The 16,987-nt window shown below is 40.7% G+C and overlaps 1 protein-coding gene across 1 annotated transcript in view; it reads left to right on the forward strand.

Moving 5' to 3' along the window:
* Window positions 1–384: 384 nt before the first annotated feature.
* Window positions 385–16,987, forward strand: part of LOC144529315 (adhesion G protein-coupled receptor B2-like) — a 47,254-nt gene continuing 30,651 nt past the window's right edge. Inside the window, exons 1-8 of the mRNA XM_078268328.1 lie at window positions 385–396; window positions 1,763–1,866; window positions 2,281–2,383; window positions 2,868–3,018; window positions 5,134–5,203; window positions 6,974–7,040; window positions 10,671–10,756; window positions 16,593–16,692. Coding sequence (XP_078124454.1) covers window positions 385–396; window positions 1,763–1,866; window positions 2,281–2,383; window positions 2,868–3,018; window positions 5,134–5,203; window positions 6,974–7,040; window positions 10,671–10,756; window positions 16,593–16,692 — 693 coding nt within the window. The remainder of the gene's footprint in view (window positions 397–1,762; window positions 1,867–2,280; window positions 2,384–2,867; window positions 3,019–5,133; window positions 5,204–6,973; window positions 7,041–10,670; window positions 10,757–16,592; window positions 16,693–16,987) is intronic.

Raw genomic sequence — 16,987 nt, forward strand, 5'->3', positions numbered from 1 at the left:
GTGCCAAGCTTTGGCCAGCTTTCATATACATTTAATTCAAGTATAAAGCTGTTAAATAAAAAGAGCTTTTACACATTTAGGTGTGTGTGTAGGTTGTGTGTGTGTGTGTGTGTGTGTGTGTGTGTGTGTGTGTGTGTGTGTGTGTGTGTAACCAGTTCATAGTTCACCACTGGCTGGAATCTGTACATTCTTTTGCAGAAACAGAAGCTGGTCTACATGTTTTGGAGTGAACATGCTCCGCTGTGCAGTTACGATGTCTCCAGCAGTTGAGAACACTCTCTGACGCAACGGTGGGAGTTTAGAGCATTGAAAGAGTGCGTTGGTTGACTGGCACGGTACTTTAGGTTGTTGTTTGTCCATGTTTTTAATGTTAATCTCCGGGTGATGCCGTACCATGTGAGTTCTCAAGTTTGTGGTGTTTCCAAAATACTTAACTTTCGCTTTGCAAAGCCTGCATATAGCATGATTCCTATCAAGTTCCGTCTTCCCCTCAAGGTTGTAAAAGCCGGAATGTGTCCAAACTCTCGCCTTCAATGAGGATGGAGCAGGTTGAATAATTCTTTCTGTGAAGATTGCCATCGTTTGCCGACTAAACTCGTTCTTCTGATTATGACAAGAGTGCCCAGGCGTCAGTGTGAATTTGACGCATCTAGAACGTCCCATCTATGGGAATGGCAAGGTAATGTCATTTCAGGACAATAGTGTTAAAACGGAAGAAAAAAATATGAATTGATTTTTGGAACTCTATGAATCAATTTTGAATCGGTAGAGCTTGAATCTCGATTCAAATTCGAATCGATTTTTTTTTTGCACACCCCTACTATCTATCTATCTATCTATCTATCTATCTATCTGTCTGTCTGTCTGTCTGTCTGTCTATATGCTCTTATACCCTTTTTACCTGCTAACCCTGTGTATGAAACTCAATATAACAGTACACTTGGGTTCACCCTACATTTAACCATTCAGGCTGTTAGCCTGTTGCTGCTTACTAAAACTTAAGTCAGAGACTAGCTTCAAACACATTACAAGCAAACAAGGTTATTTCTTTGGTTACCTAATGAAAAAATAAAGCTGATTTACACCTCACAGTCATATGCATGCAGTTTTGCAATAGTGAAGAGCAGAATTACTGTCCTGTCCAAGAGGGTCAGAGGTCTATAGTGGTGTTGCTGTAGGCCATTGGTAACCCCATAGTAACCATTTAGTTACTGTAGAAAACGTAAATGCAAAGTGTGCAAAGCCATTCAGTGCGCCATCCATGTAAAATACTATGAGGCAGAGTCGCAAAGCCAGTGTATAGACTCAGTTATAGTCTTGTGTTCCCATGTGAATTGTTGTTGTTCATAGTATATTCTTTATTATATGTAAAGAAAATGTTTTTATATGACAACCCTGTTTCAATGTTTTTGATGACTCACCTTGAACTCGGGTATGTATAGATAAATGAATCCAATCAAATGTGATTTGGGGCGACTAGCTTAACCCACCCATCATATAAAGCTGCAGCTAGTGGATCATAGTAGCTAGCAGAGCGATATCATAGTAGGCGGTGTGTGCTGAGGTGAAGATATTCTGCCATTTCAATGTGACTTAACCCATTCAGGGTTTGTTTTTGTATAATAAAATAAGATGTCATTTGTCTACAAAAGAAAACATTTGGGTTTTGACAAGCAAGGTACATCCGTGGGGTAATATCTTGCAGTAAGTATTAACTATCCATGTTTGTCCCTCCTTTTCCCTTCCTTTTCACTCTCCTCAGGAAATGGGTCCTACCAGCATGCCCTCTGTGCCCCTCATGGTGGGCTGTGGGGTCTCCTGCACTGCTCTGCTCATCCTGCTGCTAATCTACGCTGCCTTCTGGAGGTACATGTGCACACACAGAACACAGAACTTGATTGTGTCATGCCTGTCTCTATACTCACACATCCGCTATGCAGACAGTTGGTTTTTTTTTCTCATTATTTAGGCTCCTACAGTACCAATACATAACAAAGTGCAGTTTGTGTGTGTCTGTACTGTGCCAAAACTCCAATGAGGCCTAGTAAGGAGCACATGGTTCAACTACAGCAGGGGGGTGGTGATTAGTTTTCGGTTGCACACATGACAGATGGCAAAATCAAGCTAATGACTCTGTCCAATGTCCAAAAAGATGCTGTTCAGTCCGTCAATCTGTCATTAATACTTATTTCATATGTCTGTCCCCTCTCTCTCTCTCTCTCTCTCTCTCTCTCTCTCTCTCTCTCTCTCTCTCTCTCTCTCTAATCCTCTGCTCTGTAGGTACATTCGTTCGGAGAGATCCATAATCTTGGTGAATTTTTGCCTCTCCATTTTGGCCTCCAACTTACTGATTTTGGTGGGACAATCTCAAACGCTCAGCAAGGTAAGGCAACGATAAACACAGAGAGAAAGTTATATTCCCACACAAAGTAACTGGGTTTCCACATTTATGGTTCCAGTATTAGTGCTCTTGACCAAGTTTTTTTTCATAATGCCTAGACACTAAAGTGTATAAAAGGGTCATACAGTGGAGTTCTCAAAGTAGCAGGCTGACTTGGTACACAGCACTCTGAGTACTGACTTAGCAAGACAGCACTGTGAAGTGGACAGTATCGATCAAAATGACGAACATAGCGGAGCCAGGTTAAGTCCTATTCTTCTAAACAATATGTGCTTCATCAGACTCCCTTTTTCCCTTTGTCCAATTTATTTTGCGGAGGTTTCATTTCGCTCTGCTGAATAGTCCTAAGAGATGATTCATTATGACACATCTCATAAACTACCTTTATCTTTCTTTTTACTTTTTTGTAAAACGTCTCCAACGGTTTTATCACACTCTATCTTCCTAACTTTCTTTTTCTCTTTAGGGCCTCTGTACTGTGACTGCGGCCTTTCTGCATTTCTTCTTCTTGGCGTCATTCTGCTGGGTGCTGACGGAGGCGTGGCAGTCCTATCTGGCCGTTATTGGCAAAATGAGGTCACGACTCATTCGCAAGCGTTTTCTGTGCCTCGGCTGGGGTAAGTCTTCATGTGATGCTGAACATTGTAATAACTGAAGTCTCACAGTAGCAACCATTTTTTTCCAAAGGTTACTTTTTATGGTGACAAAATAAACCCAGCATGACTGCTGAGTGCACACACTGAAATGACTTCTTTATGATTGTCTGGAAACAACCTTCAGAATAATCACCATTAACTGTAACACAAAGGTGCTATTGTAAGTTTCTGCCTTTGCTGTTACTTGAAATATGTCTAACGTTCTTTGTGTACCAGAGGATCTTCAGCAGAGCAAATGAAGACGCTTTCATGAATTGGATGCTGATTGAACCACGTTTGTGTGACATGAGTTTGTGAGCAGCAAGACAGGCTTTTTTAATATGAAAATGTAACAAATTATTATTTTTGTAGTGTTGTAAGTGTTGGCTGTATAAGGCTTAATAACCTTAATTTTCTCCATCCTAATTTATATAAAAATTTTTCGTTGTTGTATACTATTATTTGCCACCTCAAGGACTCGATTTCCTTAAAAGACCATTATTACAGATTCTAATATAATCTTACCTAATACAGCCAAAGCTCGACATGGGTTTTCTACTACTCACGGGATACATTCAGAGTAAAGATGATCTCACTCCTTTCAGCTGTACCTCACCTCTGCTCCATGTGATTCTATTATGCTGTCCTCGCAATGTACTACAACCTGAGCAACAGACGTCAAGGATGTTCGACGATAATCAAAACACATGATAACATCTGCATACCACTGGCGAGATGCTTTGAGATAGCCCTAGAAATTACAACCACAGCCTCTAACACCATCACCCACACACACACACACACACACACACACACACACACACACACACACAAAAAAAACACTGTGTTCATTTCACCTGATATTGATCCCAGCATTCTAATCTGCCAAGTCACTGATGCCCTTACCTGATACAGAGATACAGAGGAGGGTGAATGTATAGATTGTCGTACAGTCACAGATGGAGAGATGCTCTGTGTGTGTGTGTGTGTGTGTGTGTGTGTGTGTGTGTGTGTGTGCGTGCGTGCGTGCGTGTGCGCGTGCATGTGCGCGTGTGCGCCGATTACTCAGTGATATAATTATCCACTACACTTACAAATGGAAATGAAATGCCTGAAACAGTCGAGCAAATTGAAGGGGATCAAAGAGCTTATCCTCCTCACGTCCATTTCGGCATTTTCCCCACAACTTATGTGATTGAAATCAGTTGCCATGGAAACAGGGGGTTTGGGGTGTCACTGGATCTGTGTTAGATTAGCAGTTGAGTATGCATGCGTACGGTATAGGTGTGTGCTTACCGTATTGTATATCGGTAAACGCTAGATGGATGTTGTTATAATTGAAACTTGCTGGTTAGTGGACCAGCCTGGCTCCCCACCATCTTATTTGTTAATGGTAATGTGACTTTTTCGAATTGCTTTTCATTTTCAGCCATAATCACAGCTTTGTTAATTACATGAATATTTCAGAGCCAAACTCATTACGCAGCTCAGCATATTTCCTTCTTTTCCTGGCAGGCGCTCTGTGACACCCAGTCTAACTCTCTTTCCCTCACATTTACACACACACACACACACACACACACACACACACACACACACACACACACACACACACACACACACACAAACTGCTTGATTTAGCTAATTAATGCATAACTTATTGACCACTCCTCGCTGTACCTCACATTTTTATGGACTTTCTTTTAGTCTCACATGCTCACTCACAGGCATGCAGCATTTTTGGGTCACCTATTGTATGGCAGCATTGTTGTACACAAAATGTCCTGAAATGCTAAATCAGAGATTCCATCCCTGCAAGGAACTGGGATTTAAGCCCAGTTTGCATGCATGTAGCTAGACCTGTGTGTCAGGGAGCACATGTGGCGCACTCAGGCTCACCTACAGAGCATTAAGTCAGTTTCAATCACACATGCACATGTTACACGCTATTGCATGGCTGCTTAGCATTTGAATGGGAAGAGCCATATGGAGTTGTTCACACTGGAGAATCTTATTTAGCTGACATGCTTTATCGTCCCCATTAGGGCTTCCTTTTATTCTTTGTCTCACTCTTTTGATCTCTCTCTTTGTCTGCAGGTCTTCCAGCCCTAGTTGTAGCAGTGTCAGTGGGTTTCACCAGAGCGAGAGGTTACGGCACAGCCAGCTAGTAAGTACCGTTTCCCCACCCCCTGCACTGTCCCTAACACCAATCATGACTGGATTTGGGTATCCTCACTTAATGTCAGCACAGCGCCATCCATTGCCCTTACTGCCAACCATTGAAAGCATACCCAAGTTTACCCTTTGCTGTTTGAAATACTTTATCCTCCCCTTTTCCCCTGAAAGTTGCTGAGGCCTATTTCATAAATATGTATTTGTATACAATTTATTTTATAACTTACCAGAGGGGGTTATGGATTCAGTGGAGGCTCTGCTTTAAAAAGCTGAATATGTAACACTAAATGTACTTTTTTTTTTATCCATCCATCCATCCGTCCATCCATCCATCTGTTTTCTATAACCACTTATTCCTATTATGTGTCACAGGGGGACTGAAGCTTCTCCCAGCATTCACTTAGTGAAATACATAACAAATCTTAGTTGTTCATTTATATGAACACAGGACCTTGTTGGTTAAGCCAGTTGTAAGAGGGGTTATCAAGATTATATTAAAAACATATTAAAGTCCCTAAAACCTAGATTTATGTTCTGTAACTTTAAATAATTATGACTAAATAGGGAAAAGTCCAAATTAAATTAGACATAAACATGTTATTGTTAAAAACTGAACAGTCAACAACTCCGCTAATCTACTTCTCAGAGCTGTTTGGGTAACACTAGCTTAACACTATTCACATGATGCTAAACTATGATTATTGCACAGAGATATGTGACATCACCTTTTTCCAAATGCGCCACTTTAAGCAGTCCCCTTTAAACCAGGCAAACAAGCAGCACAAATGCAGAAATCTCTCCTGTGAAATAAAACCACACCTATTCTGACATAGGCAGGACATGGGATGTTATTTGTTGGACTCCAGCTCTCATGTCAGAGGCTGATTGAGAAAAAACCCATTTCCAGGACCTTTAACATAAAATACCTCATTGAGGTGACAAGATTATTCACTTGATGTGTTCGGAATAGGTATTTTGAGCAATTTTTGAATCTCTAAATGCCAGATGGACAGCAACAAGTTAGTATGCTATCAAGTGTAGTGCATGTGTAAGATTTATATTGAGTCAACAGCCATATTCAACTCCTTTCAACAGCCATATGTGAAGCTTGTTATGGATGTTTTGTTTACATTGGAGCAGCCCATTTAAAAAGCACTATTGATAACTACTGTTGGGCTTACCGTTTAACAGGCAATGCCCACAAAAAGCTCTGTGAACCAGTCAATGGTCTAATTGATTCAATGAAAACACATTTTAAAAGAGATTTACAAATGTGTTCCTTCCTTTACTGAACATCTCATTAATACGAGGGACTATATAATAGCTTTTAGGGCCATTTTTCATCTTCCTTTTTATTGAGCTGCAATTAAGACAACAGAGGGGCTTCAGTATGCTCTGATGACATCACTCGAGGACACATTTAAACTCATTAAGTCTCAGTAGCTTTCACACCAAATGAAATTTTCACAAGAGCATTTACAGTTCGGTGATATGTTTTAGGTAATGTACATAATACATTTGCTCAACACTAAGGGCAATATTTACAGAAAGAGGTACTTATCCAGCCACAGCAACGATGGCTTTATCCCTCACTTAGGAAATTCAAGATCCTTAATTGCCTGTGTGCTTGTTGTGGTGAAGTGCTTGGCACTCACAACTAAGTGAAATGTGAGACCTGAATGTGGTGAAGTGACATTTTAAACACCAGCAGTTATGTGATTTTGTGCTTAAACACTTCTCTGTTTTTTTTCTTTTTCTCTAGTTGCTGGCTGTCCTTGGAGGGCGGTCTGCTTTATGCCTTCGTTGGGCCTGCTGCTGTCATTGTATTGGTGAGTCTGTCCAACGTACTCTCTATCATTGGTCACATTGCGTAATTCCAAAAAATCCTAAATTAGCCTCCAAGCTAAGAGCTTTAAAGCAGCTGATCTCTGAGGATTTCCCCTTCTCCCTTCACTCCCCTCCCCCCCTTGCACATGTGAGCAAACACCGCTGTGTGCAGGAAAAAATGATGAAATGAGTACTTGGATCCTTGAGTTTTAAAATGTCAGCCCAGAAACACTCAAATATATTCTAGCAAGCAAGAGCGTCCCAGCAATGCAACACATGTCTGGACTGAATTCCAGCACAGCGGCCAAATCTCTCATTCTTTTGTGTACTTATGTGTGTGTAAGTATGAGTCACTGTACTCGATGCATTTAAGGCTATTTTTTTTTTTTAAACTTCTTTTCGGACATGAACTCGTGACTTACAGTGTGCACCACAATCATGATAATGTGTATTTTGTTTGCTTTTGCCAATTGCTATAAAACAGACATTTTAATGTACAAGAAAATATAGCTCTATATTGTTTGCAAAATTGAGTGCATTGATTGCATCTCAGTGGTGTTTTAATCATCTGTTGTTGTGTGCTGCTGTATGTGGCTGTTTCAGGATTAGCTAATTTTTACTAAATGAATCCCTGGGTAGATATTTCCACCACTAAGCTTAATAAGTCTAGATGGGGTACTACATTTTAGTTTGGTAATTGCTGTGACTGCTGCTGCTGTTTCTGCTCATGCATTAGGATTTGTTTTTTTTTACGGTGTTGCTTGCACACAAGCTTGTATAGTATAGTTCAGTACATGTCAGAAAGGAAGCATTAATCAGACAGCGTCACAGGTGTGCAGAGTGATATGCATGTTTTTGAAGTAAATTCCTGATAAGAGAGTGGCAGTTTGACAGTTTGGGACGCAAGGTAATACGGGATTATATTGTGCTGAATATTCATGATTACGATAATTTGGTGGCTTCCAATACTACCACTATTATTTAATGGTTACATGGTCAGAACACACAGCAAACCACCACCTGCACATCCCCACTCACACTGACAATTCTGTAAGAAAGTACGATAAAGCACCAACCTTGGTGCTTTATCGAACAAAATCCATTTTGTGTACATTTATAATTATAAAACTAACAAATTGTAATAAAACAATGGTTAGGGTGTTTTGTTTATAAGAGCTCAAAGGTTACAGCCATCCTGTAAAAATCAAAGGACAGCTATCCACATACGTTGTATGTCAGTGTCTGGTGTTCCTTGGAATGTTTCCAACCTTCCACCATTTCTACCTCCATAATGTCCATGTACACTCCACACCACAGCTGCTATGTAATGGTCCCTGGCCCCCCAGTGTTGTTCCTGGGGCCCCACTCCAACAAACATCTGTAATGAGAGTGGGACGTCGGGCAGAGAAATACAGACCTTCCCACAGGACTCTTCTCTAATTAATGAACCTGGCCGTGGGCAAATAGCAGAGTAGGAGAGTAGGATGATGCTGAATCACAGAGCCGAGGCCAGACATGACTGGCATGACAATAGTGCTCTCCCGATCTGGCACATCTTAGGCATTTGTCAGCAGCAGCACACACAGCAGGGGGAAGGAGATTATAGAGTTTTTTAGCAAATTGCAAAAGCTGCTAGATGTACCGAAGATGTAGCAAGGAAATAGGCTTCAAGTAAAAATCCAGCTTCTGCAAAAGCTGCAAAAAACGGAATTACAACAGCCCACATGAAAGTGAGACTGTAACTGCTCAACTACTCAGCTCTTTCTTTAGGATTTCCAGCAACCGTGTATTGAATCTATAAAATGTTTCTGCCGACCAGAAGCTGCTCTTGTTGACAGATGAAGGAAGGAATTCAGGCAGACATTCAGTTTAATACCTTGATAAGAATAGGAATTCGTTGCGCACACACGGTAAAGGTATGTACGAGAGTGTAATTGTCATTACTAATGCACCACTGACATCCCAAAGAACACTAGCAGATGAATAACCAAACAGAGACTCTACAGGAAAACCCATGAAGGGTGGAAGAAAGAGTACAGATGAATGTTGGAAATCAGGATTAGAAGGAATATGTTGCCGGCATAGAAAATCTCCCAGATGGGCAGGATTTCAGAGGTCTACATGTGGCAAGGCTTGCCTCAGATCTGTGTGTGTGTGTGTGTGTGTGTGTGTGTGTGTGTGTGTGTGTGTGTGTGTGCGTGTGCGTGCGCGTGCGTGCGCCTAATAGAATCTTTGTCACTGGGTCACTATGGCCAGATGTTTGGCAGGCTTAGCTATGCTAGGATCCCCATTAGTAAGAGAAGCCAGGATGAGAGGCAATAGGTGTTTTTTTTTCTTCTTCTTCACAAATGGAAAAATCACAGCTTGGAGTGATAATTGCTGTGTGTAAACAGTATGTATTTAAATGTATTGTGTATGTAAACAATGCACATCTAAACATATTTTGTTTAGTTTTTTAGTTGTAAGTGTTTTATAAGTAAAGAAACAAATTCAATATGTTTGTGAGACCTTTGTGAGAGTATGTAAGGATAACTTTTAAAATTGCCGCAATTTCTTCCTCACACACTGAAGTGCGGAGTGCTGCTCAGCAACATTATACTCTGTAGTAGTAGTAGTAGTAGTAGTAGTAGTAATAGTTTATTTTGAACATGTAAAAAAATATATATATATGTGTGTGTGTATGTGTATATATATATATATATATATATATATATATATATATATATATATATATATATATATATAGACACACACACATACATACATATAATAACATTTAAATAACAGATAAATAAGGACATGTACATTTCAGCACAATCTTCCAAAATGATTGTAATTGATTCAAATAAGAAATGTCCATGTTACACTCTGTAATGCCAGTAGTGGCCATAAGCAATAATGCAACAATCAACTGTCTTACATTTGCATTGTTGAATCTGAGGAGGACAAATCTTTCTAGATCATAACATGTCTGAGTGGTTGGTGTCAGAGAGTTTCTTTTAGTTCTCTTAAAAATTAAGTTGATGGTGTGATGAATCGGGTTTCTTTACTCATGCAGCATCGAGAGAAGCTCTAGAATGATGTTCTCTGTCCCACATTGGTCAAATATGGAGTTATATTGATTGTATCAAATACACATTAATTATGCATCACAATGTTACAATCTGGTACGATTTGAGTTCACTTTATGAAAAGAGCATATAAATGTGCCTTTGTCGTGAAAGCACAGCAACAGTTTAAGGAACATTGCAAATATGTATACAAAGTTAGGATGCTGTAGTCAAGTGTTTAGGAATTATGTTTCACTTCCTCTTTGGCCATTATGGATTTTCAAAAGTAATAGTAAGTGTAGTAATAGCTGTGTGCTATGAAATCTATGTATGCTTATAAAAAAACCTTTTTTTTTATTGAAATTATCTTAAAGCTCCTCTTGCATAGGAGCAAGTCAGCCTGGGAGCCCTGCCAACAAAGGCACTGTCACTTTCAGTCTTGGGTCTGTGGGACAATGAAAAAGTCGTCTTCAATCAACTGAAACATTAGGAAGAGAAATCTAGAAAAACTTGAGCATGAATTGAATCCCTATTGCCAACCCATCTATTATAGCAACCCTGATCAATCTCTGTCTCTCTCAGGTGAATATGCTCATTGGAATCGTGGTGTTTAACAAGCTCATGTCTCGAGATGGCATCTCGGACAAGTCTAAAAAGCAGCGAGCGGGGTAAGTTCATTTCCTAAACTTTCTGCACCTCATACACACACAACTACGCACAAAAGACATACAACACACACCGCTTACTCATCCATCCACACTATTCTTGGTGGGAACCGAATACAAATTTGCTGCATTAAATAAGTCTGACCCCTCTGTCTGACACAAACTCAGGGAGACAACATTTTCATGTCAACTATCTGGAGCTGCTTTCAAGGGTCTCTGAACACACACCTACTTGTGCACCTGTGCCTTCTGGTAAAAAGAATCGAAAAAATACAGTCCAATTTGGCAACAAAATGACAAGACATCTGCTATGTTCTGTTGCTCTGTGAAATCTATCAGCATTTAACAATCGCTGCCATGTCTAGTTCTCTCAGAATTATGTGACATGGATGAATATGGTGGGTGTGAAAATCAATGGCAGATGGAAACCTAATTAAATACTAATTAAAAAAAAACAGGATAATGTTTGTTGAATCTCATGCGCTACTGTATGCATACGTATAAGACACGCATGCATATGCATCCACATACAACATTACTTTTCTTAAAGCAGTTGGCTGGTTGTTCATCATCTTTACTAATCCTATAAGTGGAGATTTCCTCAGCCCTCGCACATTTTCATTTCTATACCTATTGATTCCATTGTTTTTCTCTCTCTTTTTGTCTCTCTCATAACATTTCCTCCCATGTCTGCATCTCTTGCAAAATTTGATAATTTGTCTATAGCTGCAAGGGTTAATATTACAGATCGGCTCTCCAGGGGCTTGATTAGCTTTTGTTACCCTTTCATGCAACTACAATTAAACCGGATGATGTGTACAAACACACACACACACACACACACACACACACACACACACACACACACACAAACAGATGCACCCTTCTTTGTTACAGGCAAGGTCCTTGGTGTTATGAGAGTATTAAGCACATTCCCTCTCAGATTCTCAGAAGTGTGTGTTTTAGGAGCGCACACACATCTAAGTGCTCCTGCACACAGTAGTTGCTTGTGTTACTAACAGGACAGGCTGTCATTAGCATAATGTATTTCCTTATGAAGCTGTGGGGATGTGGCTGGCGCTAAAGCAATGAGCTGTGATGGGAGGCTAATGTAGCATAGCCCGTGCATGGCCCCATCATTCTCCACTTGCGATATATATATATATATATATATATATATATATATATATACACACACACACACACACACACACACACTGTTTCTCCATCTGAGTAGTCATCTGTAAGTAAACAGCCAGAAAGTATTTTTCTTTCCTTTGCAGCCTGATAATATAATATGCACAGGTCTGCATACACTGCCAGTGGAATGAGATAGTTGGTGTATTTCCTGTCTGTCTGTAATCTGTTAATCCACACTATTCTGCTATAACATTGCAATGTCCGTCTCTCACTTTCTCTCCACTTGCTCTGATTCAATCTTTGTATTCTGACTGTTGTTCATTGCTGCTACTTTTTTAAGATCTGGTTTTAATTTGCCTTTCTTTCTTTTCTCCCTCCCCTTCCCCCTTTTTTTCTTTTCCCCTGCCTCTCTTTGATGTGCCCATTTTTTCTCCTTTTCTTTTCATTCTTTTTGCAACTGTGACGCCTGCACATTCACCTGTCGCCATTACTGGAATTTGTGTTTCCACACATCCCCCACCCCACTCCCTCTTCTCCTCTCCACATGGTTGTGTGTGTGTGTGTTTGTGTCTGTGTGCACATGTCTTAAAGTGTCCCAGCGGAGGCGCGTAGCCGACTGCTCCTGAAATGCTCCAAGTGTGGCGTGATCTCGAGCACCGCTCTGTCCAGCTCGACTGCCAGCAGCGCCATGTTAGTCCATCTTCATCTTTCTATTTTTTTCTCTCTCCCCTTTCCTCTCTCTCTCTGTCTCTTACGCTCAATCATCCTCTCTCTCTCTCTCTCTCTCTCTCTCTCTCTCTCTCTCTCTCTCTCTCTCTCTATATATATATATATATATACTCCATCCTTTTAATCTCTGGCTGTCGGTAATAATGCAGGATGACATTCAGACTTGTCTGGATAAAAAAACAAACTATTGAAAGGGAACAACACCTGCACTGTAATCCGCCACTCTTAATGAGGGCATGGTTTGATCCAAAGTGGAGTTTCCTCAGGTCGTGCAGCGCAAACCTGACCTGTGTCGGACAGTGTTTGTGAACCATTTGTTTTACACGTTTTCATAGTGCAATATTGCAGAAGCTTAACGCATCAGGGCAGTACAATGTCAGGAATACCGCAAACTGTGTTGCATTATGAAAAGTGTTGCTGTACCTGTGTTGCTAAACTTTCTGGCTCTCATTATATTATCTTATGTGGTGTGTGTGGTCATCTCGGTTCCACCACTCTAAAGGGATAGTTCAGATATTTTGAAATGGGGTTGTATGAGGTTCTTGTCTACAGTCAGTGTACAGTAGATGGCGGTCGGCACGCCCCAGAAGCAGGCAGCAGTTCCGACACGAAAGCTAAGCAATGTACTGGTGTTTACGGTGGCAGGAGCAAAACGTAGTTTAGCCACCTAAAAATGACCCAAATAAACAAATCGATATCAGTTTAAGTGTACGCTATATTAAGAATATTTTCATCACTTTACCTTCAGACAGCCCTTTCCAACGGGGAATGGAAGCCATTATATTTATTTATGCGCTCTTCAAAGCCACCAGACTCCTTTGACAAAAACGGTAATTTTACCTCGACGACGTGGGAGTTGCTGGTCTACCGCTGCATCAGTCGGGTGGTTTGTTTGTGTTATTGTCTGACTTTGTAAATCTGAACTAACTTTCGAAATATCCTAACTATCCCTTTAAACTGGTTGTCACAGTGAACACATCGTATTTCAGATGGAGTTAAGTAATGGAAGGAGAAAAAAGCATTTAAGATATGTAACATACCAATAACATTACATACTGTATATACTGGTGCTTCAGCAGGCATTTCAATCTTTCTAGAGTTGTCTAATGTGTCAAATGTCTAATTGTGCAGAGTGCTATACAGTCTATGAAAATAGTTTTATAATGTTTTTTTTGTGACTCTGGAGGAAGCTTTGTCAAGTCAGTAATACATACTGGGGGCGAGGAGTTAGAATAACTTGGCCTACATTTTGAATAAATCAGTATTGTTCTTGTCTTATTCTGCTTCTCAAAAACCTCCCAACTTCAAGTCAAGTCAACTTTATTTGTCAATTCTGCAATATGTGCCAACAGAGCAATTGAAAATACATTTTTCTCCGACCCACGGTGCAATGAGGACACGTACAACAAGTATAATATAAAAGATACGAAATATATACAAATAAAGATAAAAAAGAAAAGTAATATGTACAAATAAGATAAAGAAAGATGAGTAATATATACAATAAAAAAAAAGTAATATGTACAATACAGTAATGCATTTTAAATAGTGCAAATGTAAGGCAAAATCTAACAGTACAGAAAACTAAAGATGAAGATATTGAAATGCGCAATATAAAGAAAGAGTTCTGAGTGTCCTCTTTTAAAAAAAAAAGTGGCCAGTGCAGATCCTGGTGAAGGGGGTTCAGAGTCCAGCGTTCTTGGGGGCAGAGGGGAGGGGAGGGTATTGAGCTTCCTGACAGCCTGGGGAATGAAGCTGTTCACCAGTCTGGTGGAACAGGCTCGGATGCTCCGTTACCGTCTCCCAGATGGCAGGAGGTTGAAGAGGCTGTGTGGGGTCACCCACAATGCTGGTTGCTTTGCGGGTGAGGCGGGTTTGGTAAATGTCCAGGAGTAAGGGGAGTGAGACACCAATTATCCACCCAGCAGGGTAGTTTTCAGGGTAGTTTTCAGTGGTTTTGTGTTTACTTTGAAAGAGTGCTCTGTTTAAAAGAGAGGCTCTGTTCTTAGTTGTGTTATTGCATGATTGGGATGAGATTGCCTAGTTGCAGTAACAAGTTTGTATCAATTTGTTGTTGTCGCTGGGAAAACAGGCAGCCATTATTGACTTTATTTCCACACAGCTTTGCTGAACTCAGATCCACCTACATCTTTGCTGAATACACATAGGGCCCTACTTTAACGATCTAAGCGCACGGCGTGAAGCGCATGGCGCAGGTGCGTTTAGGGCGTGTCCAAATCCACTTTTGCTAGTTTGACTGCAGAAAAAAGTCTGTGCGCTGGGCACATGGTTCAAAAGGGTTGTACTTTGTGTCTTCATTAATTCATAGGTGTGTTTTGGGCGTAACATGCAATAAACCAATCAGAGTGTTATCTCTCAATCCCTTTAAAAGCCAGGCGTGTTTGTACCTTGGGGCATTGCTATTATGATGGTGGATTTGCACCGTAATATTTTTATTTGTAATCTTTTGCATGTTTGTGTACTGCTGCGCTTCCCTGTGTGTGTAACAAGCATAGTGTGCGCGCACTGTACACGAGCCTAGGCACATTTTACTAATTCACTGTTAAAATGAAAATTAAATGCTGCGCTATTGACTTTAGACCAGGTTTTTGTTGGTCATCGGCGTGATTATTTCCTGCTGCCTCAAGATAGCAATACGCCAAGAATGCACCTGAACACACCTCCCTGTAAGACCAGCACACCCATGGGCACAAAGATGGCCGAAGGTGCATTTGCTATTTAAACGACGTGGGCGCTGGACGAGAAATTGACAACTGCGTCGGTCTTAAACTAGCAAAGACACTTGCGTCGGGCTTTGTGCTGCGCTGCGCCGGGTGCAAGATAGGGCCCATAGTCTATCATTAGATATGGTCATTCATATTCACATTACTTCTCACTTATTCTTCTGGAAAGAATCTGCTTCCAGAAAACCTTGTGGAAATCCATAATTAGACAGTGTGCACTGTGTAATGTCAGTATTGTTTACTGAAATAGCAACAACAAATATATAAATAATTCAGCTCAAATGTTGCTCCTTCATTCTCTGTAGCATTACTATATAGTAAGCCTGGTCTGTTTATACCTTAGTGTCTTGATAAAGCATTAAAGACTATGACATGGGAATTTATTTCTAGAAAGAAAATTGTGACAAAAAAAGCTTTCTACATAGTCCTCCCAAATGACTTTGCAGCACTTTGAAATATAACAGCTCATATATGTGTGATGAGGTACACTTGCTGTATTAGTGTGTATTTTCACATAGAATGTAGGCTGGCTTTACTGAACCATATTGTATGGTTAAAAAAAACAGTCAACAACAGCTGGAAACACATTACCAAGAGGACAGCACATCTTTGGCTTTATTGCTCTATTTTCTCTTTTATGCATTGCCTTTGGACATGCACCTGTAAAGGGATGTGCATATTTCTCAGCGTAAGACAGAGCTGTCTGTCAGACTGACAGTGTTATAAAACCAGGAATATGTGTTTAAACAGCATGAACATTTGAAATTGGTGTCTGACTCCATAGTTACAGATGCACACACTCCCACACACACTCACTCCTCAGAAGCCCCCGTGTCTGTGTCAATGGCCTGTCTTCCTCCTCCCAGTTGGCTCTCTGCCTATCGTCTCACAGTCCAGCAGCACGACATTCATAACTCACTACTCTCTACTACTCACACTCATAACTATCTACATGATTACACATCATCTTCCACTTCTCAGTTGGAATATTAAGTGTGATGCAAGCATCAGTGTGCCAATCAGCATCAAAATTGCCCACCATGGAACCTATGACTAGTGTGTGTGGGGGTGGGTGGGTGGGTGTGTGGATGTATGTGTGAGAGAGAGTTATGTGACTCACCAAAGCTGGCTGGTCTGGTGTTTGAGACTGAAGCCCTTGTTCCTTCTCCTTCTTTCCCCTCCTCTTTCCCTCTCTGTGTCTGCCTCCTTTTCTCTTTCTCTGACAGGGCGTCTCTGTGGAGCTCCTGCGTAGTTCTTCCCCTGTTAGCATTAACCTGGATGTCAGCAGTGCTGGCCATAACCGACCGGCGCTCCACACTCTTCCAGGTGATATGTCTCAGAAACACTGGCAGATACTTACACACACTGTAACTTACACATATGCTGTACATACACGCATCATGGAAAAAGCAGCTTTAAAATGGCATCAGGCAGGTGCAACTCTTTTGGAGCCTCGATTGTTTACTTCTTTTTTTTTCACATTTGGCCATGAAGACAAAAAGATTAAACCTGAATGATACCCTGTTTAAATAGAGGATAAGCCACAGAAGAAAATAGGATCAAATTTAAAAAACTAAGAAGAACCTACAGTCTCCACAGTGTCAGGACCATGAGCCGAGAC

Source organism: Sander vitreus, chromosome 14 (assembly GCF_031162955.1).
Source record: "Sander vitreus isolate 19-12246 chromosome 14, sanVit1, whole genome shotgun sequence".
Taxonomy (NCBI): domain Eukaryota; kingdom Metazoa; phylum Chordata; class Actinopteri; order Perciformes; family Percidae; genus Sander; species Sander vitreus.